The sequence below is a fragment of the Salminus brasiliensis genome, chromosome 5, assembly GCF_030463535.1.
Source record: "Salminus brasiliensis chromosome 5, fSalBra1.hap2, whole genome shotgun sequence".
In the NCBI taxonomy this organism is placed as follows: domain Eukaryota; kingdom Metazoa; phylum Chordata; class Actinopteri; order Characiformes; family Bryconidae; genus Salminus; species Salminus brasiliensis.
This window is the reverse complement of record NC_132882.1, coordinates 43,507,588-43,528,400: the sequence shown is the minus strand read 5'-3', so window position 1 is coordinate 43,528,400 and position 20,813 is coordinate 43,507,588. Positions and strand designations below refer to the sequence as shown.

The 20,813-nt window shown below is 44.1% G+C and overlaps 1 protein-coding gene across 1 annotated transcript in view; it reads right to left on the bottom strand.

Annotated features, from left to right (window-relative positions):
* Positions 1 to 9,820: 9,820 nt before the first annotated feature.
* The window catches only part of LOC140556522 (poliovirus receptor), an 83,333-nt gene continuing 72,340 nt past the window's right edge, over positions 9,821 to 20,813 (bottom strand). Inside the window, exons 7-10 of the mRNA XM_072680535.1 lie at positions 17,548 to 17,680; positions 15,326 to 15,383; positions 13,963 to 14,046; positions 9,821 to 12,936 (exon numbers count right to left, since the gene is read on the bottom strand). Of these exons, the coding sequence (XP_072536636.1) occupies positions 12,751 to 12,936; positions 13,963 to 14,046; positions 15,326 to 15,383; positions 17,548 to 17,680 (461 nt within the window). The 3' untranslated portion in view covers positions 9,821 to 12,750. The remainder of the gene's footprint in view (positions 12,937 to 13,962; positions 14,047 to 15,325; positions 15,384 to 17,547; positions 17,681 to 20,813) is intronic.

Here is a 20,813-nt window from a genome sequence, read left to right as displayed (position 1 = left end):
CGCTTCTGACCCTCCGTCTGTACACACGGAGACTCCATGTGACATTTTCCAAATATGAGTAACTGGTGAATGTTTCTGGAACAAGTGGGCTGGTCCGAGTGGACTTGGGCTTGTCTGCAGCTTGTTTCTGCAAAGACTTGTGGGAAATCTATGAAAGCTCATTTGTCACACCAAGGCCAATCGGGGATTTCGGGCAGCGTGGACTCGACAACATTATCGGCCTGATCCCGTGTCCTAGTTTTTAGTGAGCTGTTAGATTGGGAGAAAGCAGATTACTATCTGAAAAACTGAAAAAAAAAAAAAACAAACGATGTTTAGTATCTGAGGTTACTGAGCTAACAATAATAGAAGCTTATAACCACTCATTAGCATGATGCTAAATGCACATCTAAGGGCGTTTTCATTCCTCAAGGTCCAAACCAAGGTTGATGTTTCCGTTAGATTGTATACATCTGATCCGGTTAGTTTTTGTTTCACATTACTGGTCATCTCCATACACTTGACACTTATTGGCTTGTAGAAGGGCGTGTGTCTGACCTTGGCGTCAGTTCGGCGGGTAGCCTTTCCGGGAAAAATTAATAAACAGATTGATTTGGTTCCCCTAAACTGCTGATATTACAGCATTACTACCAGCAGCACCAACGTCAAGCTCAGAACGTGAGAAGAGTTGCATTTTACCAAATGAACAAATGAAGCTCATCCTGCAACAGTTTCATCATCACAGACAGGTGTATTCGCCCTCATGTGCTCCCGATGCTAATTATTACATGCTGCCATGCTCATTTTCTTTTTCTTCTTCTATTGTTGTACAATGGGCGATGATAGCCTGCCTCAGCGTAGCGTAATTGGTCCGAAAGTCTGAACCATGCAAAAAAAAAAGTGTGTTCATGCTGCAAACAAACCCAAACATGGCTTAGCTTGATCTGGATTGAGGCCATTGCCTCTTGTCCACCTGCCGTGCTGATGCAGCATCGCTAGGTAGCTAAGAGATGCTAACAGTAGGAGTGATGTGGGGAGCAAGGTCAATTGTGCTCTCCTAGGCTCCGACTGCTGATGGCAAACAGCATTACCTATTGGCACCTATGGGCATAGGTTCATCTGTCCCAGAGAGTCTTATTGTGTGTGTGTGTGTGTCAGCAATGGGTGCAACCTAAAGTACATTTGGACATATAGTGTATGTTTGTTGGGGTTTTTTTAAACTGACGTAAGCAGTTGCGTGAAACGGTAACCTCTAGTGCACTCGGCAGGGGAGCTCTTTATTGGGTTACACACTTCCCGTCCTAATCCTGTGCTGGACGGCTGCTGGCCCAGATTTGGGCCTAGGTGGGTTGAGATGTAGGCTCTGTGTGAATCGGGCCCATGTTCTCGGTTTGTCTTCGGTAACAGCAGTGGTGTTTTTTCAGGAATGACAGTTATCATCGTGGAACAGATGCTGTGAGTCATCCAGGCTCGGGTAGAAGGAAGAGAAGGAGAGAGAGGGATGCTCTACACAACCTGCTGTGGACTCTCCAATCACACCAGCCTTTTCCACACCTCCACTGCTGTCCTTATGTTACCTAATACACACACACACACACACACACACACACAGTCCACTCATATTCCCCTCCCCTCGCCTTTCCGTGACCCTCTGATGCCCTTCATCTCTCTCTCTCATTGACTCACCATACTGTCCGAGTCTCCTCCCTCTCGCGTGCGGCCCCCTCCTCCTCTCACACAGCGAGCCTTTACCCAAAAGGGTCAAAGGTGAAGCCGAAGCGAAGGATGAGACGGGTCAGATGACGGAAGAAAGAGGTGAAGCGTGAGAGAGAGAGAGAGAGGGAGAGGTGTTGACATGGTAGTTGGATGTGAGTGTTTTAGAGGAGGCAGAATAGCTAACAGAAGGCCTGGATGCTAGTGCACTAATCCATATTAACAATCTGCCTAATCGCTGCCTCAGGCCTCTGGTTCTCTCTCTCTCTCCCACGCACACACACTCACACACTCACACAAACACACTCACACACAAACACACACACACTCACACACACACACAAACACATAAAATGCAGTGAAGTCCACAGTCATGTGACTGGACTAACATCATCCTCTTGGTGTGTATGTTGCTGTCCTACCCTCACTACAGTGAATGTCCTGAATTCACCATGCTAACTGTCCTGATATTACTACACGGACTGTCCTGATTTCACTACACTGAATGTCCTGAATTCACCATGCTAACTGTCCTGATATTACTACACTGACTGTCCTGATTTCACTACAGTGAATGTCCTGAATTCACCATGCTAACTGTCCTGATATTACTACACTGACTGTCCTGATTTCACTACATTGACTGTCCTGATTTCACTACACTGACTGTCCTGATCTTACCACATCTGACTGTCCTGATCATTACGTTGACTGTTCTGATCTCATCAGACTGACTGTCCTGATTTTACCAGGCTCACTGTCATGATCTCACCAGGCTGACTGTCCTGATTTCACTATGCTGACTGTCCTGATCTTAACTCATTTGACTGTCCTGATTTCACTACACTGACTGTCTTGATTTCATTATGCTGACTGTCCTGATATCACTACGCTGACTGTCCTGATATCACTACGCTGACTGTCCTGATCTTACCACATTTAACTGTCCTGATCTCATCATGCTGACTGTCCTGATCTTACCACATTTAACTGTCCTGATCTGTGCCTGTTGTACACTGCTGCTAACTGCCCAGTTAGCACGATGAGAGTAGGACTGTTAGTATGCCGAGAGTAGCTCAGTTAGCATGTTGAGGGTAGGAGAATGAATGTGGTGAGAGAAGGACATTTAGGATGGTCAGAGTAGGACAATGTTGTGGCAAGAATAGCTCAGTTATCATGCTGAGAGTAGGACAGTTAGCATTAGAGAAGGACAATTAGGATACAGGTCCTCATGCAGACGGTCTTGGCCTGAGACCGTCACTATCCTAATTGTCCTTCTCTAATGCTAACTGTCCTGCCCTGAGGGTAACTGTCCAACATCATCATAACTGCTGTTTCCTAACACTTGTGATACTGTGATACTGATACTCACACCATGCTAACTGTCCTTCTTTCCCCACACAGACCGTCCTACCCTTAAGGCTAACTGTCCAACTCTTGCAATGCTAACTGCCATATTGTCACTATTCAAACTGTCCTCCCTGAGAGGAACTGTCCACACTATCACTATCCCAACTATCCCAATCTCACCATGCTGACTGTCCTACCCTGAAGATAACTGCCCAACACCATAATAACTGTCATAGCCTGATACTGATAAATGAGGCTAACTGTCCTTCTCTCACCTCACAGACTGTCCTGTCCTATTCCGAGATAACCTGTGCTACTGTCAGCATGCTAGCTGCCCTTCTCTTACCACACAGACTGTCCTGTCCTACCCTGATACTAACTGTCCTTCAGTCACCACACAGGCTGTCCTGTTCTATTCAGAGACCAACTGCCCTTCTCTTACCGCACAGACTGTCCTGTCATACTCCGAGGACAACTGTCCCTTTCTCACCACACAGACTGTCTTGTCCTACCCCGGGGCTAACTGTCCCTTTCTCACCACACAGGCTGTCCTGGCCTACCTTGAAGCTAACTGTTCTTCTTTTACCACATATGCTGTCCTGTCCTACTCTACGACTAACTGTCCTTCTCTCACCACACACATTGTTCTGTCCTGTCATGAGACCAACTGTCCTACTGTCACCATGCTAACAGTCCTTCTCTTACGACACAGACTGTCCTGTCCTAACCTGAGGCTAACTGTCCTTCCCTCACCACAGACTGTCCTGTCCTACACTGAGGCTAACTGTCCCTCCTTTACCACAGACTGTCCTATCCTAACCTGAGGCTAACTGTTCTTTCACCACACAGACTGTCCTGTCCTACACTGAGACTAACTGTCCTTCCCTCACCACAGACTGTCCGGTCCTACACTGAGGCTAATGTCCTTCTTTTACCACACAGACTGTCCTGTCCCACCCTAAGACTAACTGTCCTTTCCTCACCACATAGACTGTCTTGTCCTACCCTAAGGTTAACTCTCCTATTTTTGGAATGTTAACCGTCTTACTCTCACCATGCTGTTCTATCCTAATGCTAACTTTCCTACTCTTACCACACAGACTGTCCTGTCCTACACTGAGGCTAACTGTCCTTCCTTTACCACACAGAGCGTCCTGTCTCACCCTAAGACTAACTGTCCTTCCCTCACCACACAGACTGTCCTGTCCCACACGAAGACTAACTGTCCTTCTCTCACCACATAGACTGTCTTGTCCTACCCTGAGGTTAACTCTCCTATTTTTGCAATGTTAACTGTCTTCCTCTCACCATGCTAACATCTGTTAGCAACCGGTGCTGTTCTTAAAACAGCATCTTCTGAGGAGCTGTTGAAGCAGATCGTTGGACCTAGCTTCAATAACGTTCTCTAACACCTACTTAAGACGTCCACCAATAAGACTTTCTTAAAATATTATTATTTGATGAAGCTTTTTGTTGTTGTTGTTGTTCAAATCGAAAGAATATTTAAAAACATTGTAAACAATTTACTGAAAAGTGTTTCGCGTATCCAGAACCAGGATGGCCTAGCATGCGGTCGCTCCCTTCGCGCTCTGGTAAGACACTCAATACCACAGCGTTAGTTAGCCTTGACCATATGTTAGCAGGAGCTCTTTTGGTAAAGATTAGCGGCGAGTTGGTAAACATACAGTGTCTTATTAGTCTGATCTTGTTGTATTTTTGCCAAAACCACACTTCTCTTACCAGCCAGGTCAACAGCACACATGCTGCCATGCTCATCATAGTCAAGCACATGCTGAGAAAGAAACACTGAACGAAAGGGAGGACTGGAGTCCGTCCACACGGCCTTCGGCTCAGAGAGCGAGGACCGGAGCCTGGGAAGACGGAAATACACACGCATCCACCCACCCACCCCAACGACACCCTGATTGGCAGCTCAGTGCCGACACCCTGCCTCATCCCTGTTCTTATCCTTCCATCCCCCTCTGCGTCCTGCACCTCTCTCGTTTATTTAAAGACGGCTTAGTGACGGAGGAAAGAGGAAGGTTGCATTTAGAGAACTGTGTAAGCGGCTCTTGCTCACTCCTGCCTGGAGGTAAAATTAGCAGACGGAAAATTAGCAAAGAGTACCGTGAGCCACCGAACGAATGAAATTCCGCAAACGGAGGGTGACCATATGTCCTCCTTTTCCTGGACATGTCCTTTTTTTGGGACATGGAAAATGCATCCGGCCGGGATTCGGTGTTTGCCACACCTCACCTGTATGAGGGTTGAGATTGAGGATCCGCCTTCTCACCACCACCTTTGGTCCACATGCACCTGCATCTACATCAACCATTGGTCAAACTGCTTAAGCCCCATCTTCTCACCACCGCCATTGGTCTGCATGTACCTGCAAAACAAGAGATTTAAGACTCGACTCAGATTCACACCTCAGAGACTGGAGACTCAATTCAAACTTGCACCCCAAAGACTCCAGACTTGACTCAGACTCACATGCCAGAGATTTGAGATTTGACTCAGATTCCCACCCCAGAGACTCGAGGCTCGACTTGGAATCACACCCCACAGACTCCAGACTGGACTCAGACTCACACTATAGATATGGAAGAGTCAACCCAGGCTCACACCCCAGAGACTCCAGACTCGACTCACACCATGAAGATTTGAGACTTGGATTCATACCCCAGAGACTCGTGATTTGACTCAGACTCACACCACAGAGACTTGAGACTTGACTCCGATTTGCACCCCAGAGATAGAAGGCTCAACCTGGACTCGTACCTCAGATACTTGTGGCTTCATTTGTTGCACCCCAGAGACTCCAGACTCGACTCAGACTCACACCACAGATACAGAAGACTCAACCCAGACTCGAAAGACCCCGACTCGCACCCCGGAGACTCGAGACTTTCCTCTCAGGTGGTCTCTCTCACAGTTTGACACACTGTTACCTCTAAGCATAGAGACAAAACACAGACAAATCTACGAAATGCTACGACTGCACTCCTTCACTACGCTACGTTTCAGCTACACTTGCCTACATTTGCAGCTCCAGCCTAAAACATGACTCTAAACATGTCCTGGTTGATTGAAGACGTTGGGGCTGGAGCAGGGAATGTGTCAATTATGTCGATATTGCTTTAATCATCAATAATGCATATAGTGAATAGGATGTTCGGTCCGACACTGCAGAGCTTGTACTCGGACAATCAAAATCAATAGCACGGATCGCTCTCAGGTAGTGCTTCCGTCTGCCCACCCTGCGCTCTCAATCACACACACACACACACACACACACACACACTCTCACAGGGCAGACAGGAATACCCTGCATTTCGACTGATAAACTAAGCCAGACGTTCTCAGTCTCTTTCCCCGGTCCTTTAGATGAAGCTGAGGATTGTTGCTGTGGTGATGTCATTGGTTGCCTGGCAACAGCTGTCCCTGGGTTACCCATGACTAAGGCTGGAAAGGCTGCAGTGGGAACATTTGGGATTATTTTGGGGGCGTCGAGTTCACCTCTTACGCCTTAAGCCTTCGTCTCCCTCTCTCTCGCGCTCCCTCTCTCGCGCTCTCCCTCTCTTTCTCCATCTCTTCCGACCTCACAGCAGCTGAAGAGGCATTGGCATGGGCTTCATGTTCTGAGCGGATGATACGGGCCTAGCAGGATAGAAAAGAGCCTGATGACACAGCACATTCGCACACACTCACAGACACTCACACACACACTCACGCTAGCTCCTCGGGACATAGCACTGCACTCTCTCACATTTTCATTCAGAAGATGAGCAGCTCAGTGTCACGCAAATATAGGTACAGATGCTCGGATTCGGACGCTTTGTCCCCTTCTGTCCCCTAGAGGTGCGCCAACTTTGATTCACGCCCCAATAAACGTGTCTTCGGCCTTCTGGGACGATGTGTGCTGTGTGCTGTGTGTTGACAGCTGCCACTATAATCAGGAACAGGAACACTGTGAGCATAGCCAAGCTACATTAAAGGACAAAAGTATTGGGACACAACTCTTACCTCTTAATCACTGAATTCAGGTGTGAAAAACCAAGCCCCTAGCCATGCAGTCTGCCTTTCCTCAGGTTAGTGAAAGAACGGGTGGTTCTGAAGAGCTCCCAGAACTCCAGCGTGGTTCTGTAACAGGACCTGCCGCCGGCTGGTGCACTGTAACACATTACTACAGCACAAGGAACGAATTCTTACTGCAGAACATAGCAAAAATTCAGCGCCAGAATTCTACGGTACACTAATTTTAAGCAGGTGTTGTTTCCAGCCGTTTGAACGATCATCCGTCTTTGCTAGCGGTACATTTCCCATTATTTCCAGCTCGGGTCCTAGTGCTTATCGCCACGCAGACAGACAGAGGGACGCCTTAATGTCCTCCAAAACTGTCCAGAAGCTGATATGTGGCTGAAAAGTACACAGAGGAAAGGCCTCCAGTCTATCAGACAAACAGACATATGCTAGTGGTCTGTTACCTCAGCTTGCTAACGCTAACGCTACTAGCCTAGCTTTTCCGTGATGTCTCCAAGGCTCTGCCGACTCGAACGGGATGCCATAAACGCTCCTGTAGGTGTAATGTGTAGGTGTCCCAATACTTTTGGGACACTTCTCCCCACAAGTTTGGGCCGGCCCTGCGTCCTCCCGTCCTTGCCAGGTCAGAACTACCAAGGACAAGGAAAATTAATATTCTGACATCATCATCTACGCTGATTGTCTAAATTCAGATTCAGTATTCGTATCGTAACCATGAGAGATATAAGACTGACTGCCTGCATATCCGATTCCTTCACTTGATTAAATACGATATTCTGCAGTGCCGGCCCTTCAGTACATGCTTCTGTATAGAGGTCGTCCATCTGCTCTAGCAGAGAGGCTGATTATAGGCCTCTGTGTCGGCCATGCTTAAGACTGCAGTGACACCGTTACTGACCACAGTAGTTTCACCTCTTTGTTTTTGTACATTGTGATGATTAATAGTTGTATTTGAGTTGAATAAGAATCATGTCGGTAAAGGGCAAACCGGGCCTGCAGCTGCATTACAGCCTTTTCATGTAGAGTCAGTCTGCAACACAGCGACCTCTAGTGGCGAAGGGGGACCCTAGAGTACAACTGGCACAGCCTGACCTTTCTGGTTATGACCCAGTATTTTAGGTATATAAGATCCCCCTGTTCACTGTAATGTACTATAGTAGGCGGCCTGTACAAAAATACTAACTACTCATTTATAATCAAAATATATTTCTAGAATATATAAAAATATGGTAATATTCTACAAAATTTTTTAAATGTCAGACAACTGCCCATCAGCAACAGTCTGACAAATAGTGCATGGATACGGTTGCTAGGCGGAGTATTATATGAAGGAGTTTGGTTACCTATGGAGCCCCTAAGGACACATGGTGGCTGTTTATATCCTGAGGCCACAAGATAATACATTATCTTTTGGCCATAAGGCCGTACTCTATGACTTTGTGGCCTTAGTATATTATCATGTGGCCTTTAAATATTATTTTGTGGCCTCATAATCTCATGGCCTCTATATATATATTTATTTTTTTTAACTAGGAACTTGAGCTATATTATCAATATATTATGTTGTGGCCTCCAAATATCATCTTGTAGCCTCAATATTTTAATGTGTGGACTGAACATATTATTCTGTGACCTCAATGTATATTATGACTTCAATATATATATATATATATATATATATATATATATAAAATACATATAAATATATATATTACACACACACATATTATATATATATATATATATATATATATATATAATATAAATAAAATACCATCTTGGCCTGATTACATCTACAACCACTAGAAATCTAATTTGCGGCCTTAATATTTATCTTATATATGTCAAATATCTCACTACTTAGCTACTTTCCAAAAATTGTTTTACTGTACTGTTATGCAGATTTGATAATATTAGCTGAGTGATTTTGCATTATAACCACCCATATTTTTACTTCACTCTTGTGTTAGCACTACGTTTATATAAACAAGTGTCTTTGGTTTATTAAAGTTACTTTACTCCGTTATGGGGTTGTTTTAACTGAAGGAAATGCTCATCCAGAGTGAATTGCTTAGCTACAAATCAACATTTAATACATCACATAAGCTAATATTCCAAATATAGGAATGGGAATACCAATATCAAAAATATTTAATATAAAATAAGAACAGAAATGGGGTTCAGAGGTCAGCTGTATGAAAGAGTGTGTACTGGTTTGGTCCTTTGCCGCCATCTAGAGGTGAAAGTGCGCCTTGGCGGTCAACAACAAATGCTCAAACTCAGCATACAGGCCTATAGACGTGTCCACTAGCCAAGTCCTGTATCAGGGTAGTCTTTTTATCATCGGCCACAACATAAAAACCACCTGTCGAATACCGTGTAAGTCACACGTGCAGTTAAAACAGCTCTGACCCGTCGAAGCTTGGACTCCACAAGACCTCTGAAGGTGTCCTGTGGTATCAGGAACACCAAGACGTTTTAGCAGTAGATTAAGATTCAAGTCCTGTAAGTTGGGCGGAGCCTCCCTGAGTTTCAATGAGCTTTGGTAGGTACTGACCACTGTACGCCACAAAAAACACACAAGACCTGCCTGATGTTTCGGAGATGTTCTGACCAAGCCTGTCAAAGTCACTTGGATTATACCCAGATAATTAATATAATGAATTATTATTAATAATGAATAATAAAAACCCATTTTATCTGTATTCAGATAGCTCAAATCCAAACATTTGATGCTGTGTTTAGTTTATTAAGATTTTTTTCAGATTTGAAAAGCACAGTGTAAGACAGGTAAAAATAAAATAATAAAATAAAAATAATCATAATAAATGTAAGATATCTCCCCTGTTCAAGTCTCTGTTTTATGCAATTATTTTTATTGTCTATATATTAAAAAGTCAACCACCACCAGTTTATTACGCTAATACTGTTAGTTAGATCAAAAATGAATAATGACAAAGGTTATGATAAGGTTATTAATTATTAATTGCAACAGTGGAAATAATCAATCACAAAGATCTTCACAGTATAAAAGTAGTCAAAAAGGTTTAACAGAAGTACGGCCTTAAAGGAGTAGTTCGGTAAGAAAAAAAGAAAAAAAAAATTACATGAATATGACCGACCACTGACCCCAGATGCAGTCAGTCAGCCAAGACATGTATAACATCCGATTTGTGCTTCTTTAGTTTAAAACAGGAGATGCTAGGCTAACATTGCTAACAAACACTAGGATTGGACTGTCACCAATCTCATCTCGATTAAGAAACGCCCGAAATCTGAAATATCTGTTATATCTATTTGCTTTTTTAAAATCTACATTGCCAAGTTAAAGAAAAACAGTGAAACAGCACAAATAGACCTAAAAAGTAAATGGTTAAGCAAACTGAAATGGCTAGTTTTGCGTTGACAGACTCAAGTAAATCACATCGATTTGATTTGAGAGACAGGTGTATTTACAAGTTGAGTTTGGTGACAGTTTAAAACCCAGTGTTTGTTAGCAATGTTAGCCTAGCATCTCCCGATCTAAATTAAAGAGGCAAATTTCAAAATATATCAAAGATGTCTATGCTTATCAGCTGTATCTGGGGTCCGTGATCAACTCAAAGATCAAACTATTCCTTGTAAGGCATGTTCACACGCTCAGAGCGAAGGAAACAGGCCTCAGAATTCTTCATTTTGTGCTGGAAGGTATAAAAGTCTATATATGTAAATGTAAAAAGACTTAACTAAAAGGTAGACAACGACTTAACCTATGACTTAATGCTAAAATACCCACGTAAATATTGTAAATAAACACAATCACAGTAAAACATCTCTCCGACCTGGATTCCCTTTAAGAACAAAATCAACCCTGATTCACGATCAGGTGATTGCAGCGATCACTTTTTAATTTATGCGCCAAAAAAAGCAGCGTAATGACTAACTACAAGCAGCTCAGAGAAGAAAGACACTACGTGATAAAATGGCACTGGAGACGTAAAGCATTGTAACACATAGGCTGCGTCCGCATGCCACCGTAACACGCCACCAAACAGTACATCAGAATACAGCCAAGGACACTGGACGATACCCAGTGATGCCCCAGCCATACGTAAACCGGAGTCCCAGAGAGCCTAACTAGCTTACTACTCTTACTAGGATGCCCCTCCCTCTCCCCCCTATCACATCTACATTTGTAGCCAGTGTGGTCACCTGAAGGCTGAGCTTCAAAGCAGTTTGAAAAGACATGGTGGAACTTCAGGAGGAGGAAGCACATGCTAGCCAGCTACCAGAATGGTAGCATCGTGTGATTGGGGAGCCTTAGCTAGCAGATGGATTTAAGCACATTGCCAGTTGTAGAAGGCAAAGCACGGTAGTAGGCAGGTTTGGACGCAGCCTTAGTCTTTATTTGGCATAATTTTTTCAAATTAGTTAAAAATCTTTAAAAACATTCAGTAATCTTTAGGCTAGCCAACAACGCAAAAAACGCTAGCTACAATGGCAAACTGGATCTGAGCCTAGCGGACTAATGAGAAAGTGATAAACATGGCACTGGTAAGAACTGGTAAGCACTGCTAGCATTAGCATGATTATGGCTAACAGGCTAGGGCTAGTCTCGGGTGAGTTGATGATTGGTCAGTGATCTTGACGCATCGGCGATGTGTTTTCCTCGGTTTGATGGCGATCGGTAACTTTTTCCACTTGTTGCATCCAGTCGCGGGCCAGTCAAAACCAATAGGTGTAACGGGGTGGAGAGCGTTTCTTAAGGCCTCAGTATACTTCTTATAGGGATGACAGCGCCACCTGCAGTGCAGGAAATGTTCTCCACCCCCTTGATGTTAATAAATGTTCTAAACCCATTGATTTAGACTGATTGACTGGTCAATGACTTTGTTCGCCACCTCTAGCTCGCTTCGTATAGCTGTAAAGCGTGAACAGAACTTCAGAATTTCTGTACAAAATCTATTGGTGGTTGTTCATCCCCACGGTTACAGATTTTGGCACCAAATAAAATTAATTACATGTTTACAGTAGTTGTTCAGACAAGCACAAATTTTTTAGCCAGCCCCCAACCCCCCAAAAATATGGTCCATCAGCCGAACCACGTTTGCGGCGTCATTAGGCTAATGTAGCTAACAAGGTACAGAAGCTAATGGTTACTAATTAGCATCGAGCAAAGTGGCTGAAATTGAAACTGATGGTGTAGAAATAGACAAATTTACATTTTGAATCCCATTAATTTCCAAGTGTGTGACGATTTAGGTCTGCAGTGTGCCCGATGCTAATAGTTAGGCTTCTATTGCTTGCTCTGTAGCTTGTTAGCCACTAGGGGTCTAATGGTACATGGTCTACGTGTAAATGATTGATGAGTGTGATGTGGAACCAAATATGAATTCCACCCATAACACCTTCAGCTGTAAGTCGTTAGCAAGTTAGCTACCTCGTACCGACTGCAGTTAACCGCTACACCCCTATTAGCTACATTAGCCCTGTAGCTCAGTGCTAAACTACAGAACCCATCTTCATCTTGGCTTGGCTGACCCACTATTTTTGGGGTGAGTATAGAGAGTCGGGGACTACTGCGTTAAAGGAATCCCTGAAGGATAAAAACAACGAGTACACAAGTTTACTACAAGTTAAAGTGACTGCTGGAGGCTCTCTCTCTCTCGCTCTCTCTCTCTCTCTCTATACTATCACAGCTGGAGACACGAAGCTGTCCACTCTGGAGACGGAGGGCGTTTGCTGCTCTTCGTTAGGGTACAAGTATCCATCATCCACCATCTCTCCCTCCTCCAAGCCAAAGGGGGCGCTGTGGTCCAAAGGATGCTCCTGCGCCACGTCATCGTACTCATCGTGATAGGAGTCCAGGTCCTGTCAGAGAAGATAGAGAGGAAGTGAGTCAGAGAGGAGGAAAGAGGAAGTGAGGCAGAGAGAAAACGAGGCAGAGAGAAAGAAAGAGAAAGTCAGGCAGAGGGAAAACAAGGGAGTGTGGGTCAGAAAGAGAGAGGGGAAATGAGGCATAGAGAGAGAGAACATGAGAAAGTGAGGCAGAATGAGAGAGGTAAAGAGGCAGAAAAAGAGACAAAGAGAAAATGAGGCAGAAAGAAAGAAAGAAAGAAAGAAAGTGAGGCAGAGAAAGAGAGAAAATAAGTGAGGCAGAAAGACAAAGAGGTAAAGAGACAAAGAGGCAGAAAAAAAGAATGAGAGAAACAGGCAAGGACAGAGAGAAAATGAGGCAGAGACAGGGAGACATTGAGGCAGAACGACAGAAAGAGAGAAAAGAAAGTGAGGCAGAGAAAAAGAGAAAGAGGTAGAGAGGCAAAGAGGCAGAAAAAGAGACAGAAACAGGCAAGGACAAAGAAAGAAAGTGAGGCAGAGCGAAACAGAGAGAGGCAGGGACAGAGAGAAAGTGAGGCAGAGCGAAACAGAGAGAGGCAGGGACAGAGAGAAAGTGAGGCAGAGAGAGAGAGGCAGGGACAGAGAAAGAAAGTGAGGCAGAGCGAAACAGAGAGAGGCAGGGACAGAGAGAAAGTGAGGCAGAGCGAAACAGAGAGGCAGGGACAGAGAAAGAAAGTGAGGCAGAGAGAGAGGCAGGGACAGAGAAAGAAAGTGAGGCAGAGTGAAACAGAGAGGCAGGGACAGAGAAAGAAAGTGAGGCAGAGAGAAACAGAGAGGCAGGGACAGAGAAAGAAAGTGAGGCAGAGAGAAACAGAGAGAGGCAGGGACAGAGAAAGAAAGTGAGGCAGAGAGAAACAGAGAGAGGCAGGGACAGAGAGAGAAAGTGAGGCAGAGAGAAACAGAGAGAGGCAGGGACAGAGAGAAAGTGAGGCAGAGAGAGAGAGAGAGAGAGGCAGGGACAGAGAGAAAGTGAGGCAGAGAGAGGGAGACTTTACTCACAGTCATTGGTTCAGTTTTTTGAGTCTCGTAGTACATGAGTGGGGACTCATGAGACATGGGGTCCATAGTGAGTGTTGGCTCGGTCTGCAACACACACACACACACACACACACACACACACACACACACACACACAGTTAGTGAACATGATAATTAACTTATCACCAAACTATATGACCCCAGGCTGGCAGTTAGCACCATGCTAGCATTTAACACTCTGCTAGCAGTTAGCATGGCGTTATTTGCCAACTATAGGCCTTCACTTGTTAGCTGCACTAGCCTCGTAGCTCGTAGCATTACCCAAACCTGTCGTGAGAGACGATGAACGGGGTAAAGGAGGTTATTTAGCCAAACATGAGCGCTAATGCACTGCGTACCGAGGTTGTGTAAACAGCAGACCTCCAGCACCTTCTGACTGCGTAATTAATCCCTTAAGGACAAAAGTACTTGTTCCTCCAGATTCAACATCTCTAAATAACGCCGGAGTGCGTCAGCGGGACAGAGCGCTCTATTTTTCTACATTAGCAATTAACACACTGACTGTTTTTAGAGTTTTTAGAGCTGGCTGTTGTTGCTAGGTCACGTTGAAAAAAGCTTTTACACAGTGAGGCTTTTCACACAACTTGGATGAAGCTAAGAAGAGCACTGGAGCTACAAGCAATGTAAGCTAATGGACACTTTTTTGCATTGACCCAACTGATATCCACAGCAATCGCCTGAGAACCACAGTAACCTCCTCAAAACCAAAGCAACCGCCTCACAACCACAGTAATTACCTTACAAATACAGGAATCTCACAACCGTAGTAACAACCTCACAATTACACTATCACCTCACAACCACAGCAACCACCTCACAACCACAATAACCACTTCAGAACTACAATAACCACCTCACAACCGCAGTAACCACCTCACAACCACTTCAGAACTACAATAACCACCTCACAACCACTTCACAACCACAATAACCACTTCAGAACTACAATAACCACCTCACAACCACAATAACCACTTCAGAACTACAATAACCACCTCACAACCACTTCAGAACTACAATAACCACCTCACAACCACAGCAACCACCTCACAACCGCAGCAACCACCTCACAACCACAGCAACCACCTCACAACCGCAGCAACCACCTCACAACCACAGCAACCACCTCACAACCACAGCAACCACCACACAACCACAATAACCACCTCACAACCACAGCAACCACCTCACAACCACAGCAACCACCACACAACCACAGCAACCACCTCACAACCACAGCAACCACCTCACAACCACAGTAACAGCTTTATAAACACAGTGAGACTCCAATTAAAACACTACAATGATTTTATTTATTACTTACTCTGTCTGAGGTCATGGTGGACTTCATTGGAGGAGGGGGCTTGTGAGAGGGTGGAGCACTGTGGGGGACAAACACACACAAGCCGTGAATAATGAGTGTAAACATTTTTGGAACTGAAGTTAATAAGGTAGCTTGTTATTTAGTGGCCAGGGTGAGGAGTGCAGATGGTGTGAAGAACACCAGACGGAGGGATCAGCAAAGGTCAAAGTAAATACATTCAAATATTAAATAAATAAATAAAATAAATAAATAAATACATTTTGCCCCATTTGCCTGAATCACAACTTATAAACATGTTCAACATTTGCATCCAGGATTTGCTGGTATTCTGTGGAAACGCGTGCAGTATTGCCAATACCACTGGCTGCAACACAACCCCATAGCAGGATACAGCCACTGCCCATGCGTCACAGTTGGCAGGGGGTTCCTTTCATGACCTGCAGATCCTTCTTTTTTTTGCTCCAAATGTACCTTTATAACAGTTCAATTTGATTGTATGAGGTGTGTTCAAGATATATATGGATAGAGCATCCGTACACAGTACAAAATATGCGCATAACAATGAATATGTAAATGTGTGTTCTAGCAATTAGTTATGCATTAGTTATGCACTCGTGGTACAAAGCATTGCGTATTGTTTTTTGTTCTGCAAACACTGGATACCTGAGATCTATTTAAGGGAATGCTCCAGGGCATTTAACACAATCTGTAGATGCATCTGCAGCGTCCAGCTGTTCGCCTCAGTCTACTCATACTTTGAGAAGAGCGGAAAACCTGTTGACTTATTATAGAAGTCAATGGGCAGTTGCTGAAATCCCCTGGCAACCACTATACGTTCATAACGACTTCTCCAACACCTTGGTAAATGAGATGGGACTTGTTTCCAGAGGGAAGAATCAGTTACCACGGGAGTGGCATCACCATGGATACCAGAAATCCTCATGGTACAAAGCATTGCACTTTTGTTTTGCAGTAGATACCTCAGATTCTGGATCTCCTCTATACATTATGTCCAAATATTTGTGGACACCCTACTAATGAATGAAAGCATTCAGCTATTTTGGGTTGCACCCGTTGCCGACACAGATGTACACACAGCTTGTCTAGGCTCTGTGGAAAAAGTACTGCCAATAGAATAGGACTCTCTGGAGCAGATGAGCATGAACCTATGGGCCCCGTGCTGCCTAATGGCAGGCCTGGGCTAGGGGGAATAAAGCCCCCCAGCATAAAGCAGTGGGACTGTGTGCTCTGGAATGATGGTTGGTGGTGCTCCATCTAATACTTTTGGGATGAATTGGGGAGTTGGGGAGGTTGAAGTGGGGTGGCGATTGTCCAATATCTTGGCCCTTACTAACTAGCTCTTGCTCTCACAGCAAGTTCTTTACAGCAATGCTCTTTCAAAATCTAGTATAAAGTCTTTCATCTCTGGACAGTACAGACAGTTACTCCAACATGAGCAGAATAAACTCTTTCTTTTAATACCTTTGATTTCAGAGGAAATGAATGAATGAGCAGGTGTCCTAATACTTTTGTCAAATATTGTTTATCAAACTGCCCACTGTTTCCAGACACATTTGTCTGTTTCAGAGTTCAGGTGACGTTACTGTGAGTGGTAACTGATGATATGATATACAGTCATGTAAAAATATTTGAACATGCCATGAAAATCACATGTCTGATCTTCATTTGAACATTATTGAGAGATGACAGTAAGATAATTAAAAACACATACAGATAAAGAAGTATATTTAAGAATCATGTGTTAATAATAATGAATTATTTTGTTAAGACACCCTAACAGCTGCCTTAACAGCTGGTTTTCCTCCGTTTGGCTGAAATAAGCTCAGTTAGACGTTTCCTATGACCGCCTACCAGTCTCTGACATTAACTGGGAGAAGGTTTTTCCTACTCCTCCATTCAGATCTCTTTCAGCTGTGTGATGTTTATTGACTTGGCCATTCCAGAACTCTCCATTTCTTTCTGGTGAGCTGCTCCTTGGTGGACTTACAGGATTGCTTTGGGTCATAGTCATGTTGCATGGCCCAGGTCTTCAGTTTTATGTGTTTAGTAACAATACATCTATCTCTCAACACTGTTCCAATGAAGATCAAACGGATGGTCAAATATGTTCCAGACACACCTTATCATGGGGTGTCCTAACTTTTTCACAGACTAAGCTGAGGTATGTTAGAATTCTCTTTTTAAAAAAAACTCAGGCTTACTCGGAGTCTTTGTTCCGGCGCTGTCTACGGATGAGGAACACTACAGTGACGACGATGGCGAGGAGGAGGAGGAGTCCGATAATGGCTCCGATTATACCGCCTGTAGCAGCTCCTTTTTCCGTCAGACGGGTTTCTGAGAGAGAGAGAGAGAGAGAGAGAGACAGAGGGAGAGACAGGGAGAGAGAGATGAGTTACAACAATATAAAATAAACCATAAAACCAGTCACTCGTGTAGAAACGGCAGGATTTTATCAGGACACGAGTCTGATCAGGAGCGTAAATCTGTGTATTCCATCTCAGCCTCTCGGAAAGGGAAAGCCGGCTGAAGCAGAAGCGATGTGTTCAAACACAGCATCATTAAACACACATTTGTGTGAATAAAGGATTTAAAGGGATGCATCGGATGCAAACCCTCATAATGGCTGCACTGTATCATTTCACAATGATACAAATACACTAGTAACTACACACAGTACAACACCTTAGCAACCGCCAGGGATGCCATAGCGATCGCTGAGCAACCCACTAAGCAACACCATAGCACCTATTTAGCAACCACTTACCAGCACTATAGCACACAGCTAGCAACGCCATAGCAACCACTTTGTGGTAACACCATGGTAATCACTTGGGATACCACAGAAGCTGCCTAGCAGTACCCCAACACCATCTAGCCAACCACCTGGGTTACCATAGCAACCACTTAACAAAATCATTGCAACCACATAGCAACACCATCCAACCACCTAGCAAGAGCTTTCACCCTAGCAACAGCCTAGCAACTCTCTAAATTTGAGGAAACATTGCACGCTGTTATTCAGCAAATGCACTTTTCTAGTTTATCATCACCCTAAGACCACCTAGCAACCACCTGGGATAATATAGGCAACATCACAGCAACCTGGAATACCATAGCAACCACAGAGCAACACCATCCAACCACTTAGCAAAAACACCCTAGCAACAGCCTAGCAACTGTCTAAATTTGCAAACCCATTGTGCGTTGTCTTTCAGGAAATGCACTTTTCTAGTTTATCAACACCCTAACTCCCCAAAACCACCTAGCAAATACATGGGATACAATAGCAATCATATAGCAAACACTTAGCAACATCATAGCAACCACCTGGAATACCATAGCAACTGCAAAGCAACACCATCCAAGCCCCTAGCAAGAACACTTTCATCCTAGCAACAATCTAAACTGTTACATATTATTTGTGAGTTGTCTTTCAGGAAAGGCACCAACACCACCTAGCAACCACCTGGGATAATATAGCAACCATATAGCAAACCATGTAGCAACATCATAGCAACCTCCTGGGATACCATAGCAACTGCATAGCAACACCATTCAACCACCTAGCAAGAACACTTTCACTCCAGCAACAGCCTAGCAACTATCTAAATGTGGGTAACCAGTGTGCGTTGTCTTTCAGGAAAGGCACTTATCGTGTGATTCCTGCTTCACGAATATGAACTCGTATCCCTCCCATTCTCATTTTTCATGGATCCAAGAACCAAAGTGTGTCCGAATTCAATGCTAGTTGGTTCTGTCCACTAGAAAAGGCCACTGGATGTATGAAATCATGCTTTTCATGGACAGATGACTGCAGTTATTTTGCAAGGGTTCGCTGCAATCTCTCTGTCCTCCAGAAGGTGGCAGTATGATACTGAAGCCAGACAGCAGGACTACAGTGACCTGCACAACAGCCTCAGTCCAGCCCTAAGTCTTTCTCTCCTGTTCGTTTCTCTGTAAAAGTGTCAAGTCCCGGAACAAATGGGGTCTATTAAACTCCTCTGTTCCAAAATCAAGGTTGTTCTGAGGCTGACCTCAGGACCAGGACTGCAGAATCCACAGACTCCCATGTGTAGACAACATAGAGCTAACCACACTGACTAGCCCAACACTTATAAAGCCAGGTCTTAAACGGCTAAATACACTCGCTACTACACCTATAGCTAGGTTAGAAAGGCTAACTACACCTAAAGCTAGGTTAAAACGGCTTATATCACTGACTACTACACCTAAAGATAGGTTAGAAGGGCTAACTACATAAACTACTACACCTAAAGCTAGCTTAGAAGGGCTAACTACACCTACAGCTAGGTTAAAACAGCTAAGTACACTGACTAATACACCTAAAGCTAGGTTAAAACGGCTAACATCACCGACTGTTACACCTAAAGCTAGGTTAAAACGGCTAACATCACCGACTGCTACACCTAAAGCTATGTTAAAACGTCTGACTACACCGACTGCTACACCTAAAGCTATGTTAAAACGTCTGACTACACTGACTACTACACCTAAAGCTATGTTAAAACGGCTAACTACACTGACTACTACACCTAAAGCTATGTTAAAACGGCTAACTACACCTACAGCTAGGTTAGAAGGGCTAACTACACAGACTACTACACCTAAAGCTATGTTAAAACGGCTAACTACACCTACAGCTAGGTTAGAAGGGCTAACTACACAGACTACTACACCTAAAGCTAGGTTAAAACGGCTAACATCACCGACTGCTACACCTAAACCTAGGTTAAAACGGCTAACATCACCGACTGCTACACCTAAAGCTATGTTAAAACGTCTGACTACACTGACTACTACACCTAAAGCTATGTTAAAACGGCTAACTACACCTACAGCTAGGTTAGAAGGGCTAACTACACTGACTACTACACCTAAAGCTATGTTAAAACGGCTAACTACACCTAAAGCTAGGTTAAAACATCTGACTACACTGACTACTACACCTAAAGCTTGGTTAGAAGGGCTAACTACACCTAAAGCTAGGTTAAAACGGCCGACTACACCGACTACCACACCTAAAGCTAGGTTAAAACATCTGACTACTACACCTAAAGCTAGGTTAGAAGGGCTAACTACACCTAAAGCTAGGTTAAAACATCTGACTACACTGACTACTACACCTAAAGCTAGGTTAAAACATCTGACTACTACACCTAAAGCTAGGTTAGAAGGGCTAACTACACCTAAAGCTAGTTTAAAATGGCTAACTACACCGACTACACCTAAAGCTAGCTTAAAATGGCTAACTACACCGACTGCTACACCTAAAGCTAGCTTAAAATGGCTAACTACACTGACTACCACACCTAAAGCTAGGTCAGAACGGCTAACTACACTGACCTGCCCTGACTAGCCTACCATATCTATGCTCGTTACCATATGTCCATACTCTGTACTGGACAACGGGGGGACGTCACAGTGTGACATATGAATATGCAAATGA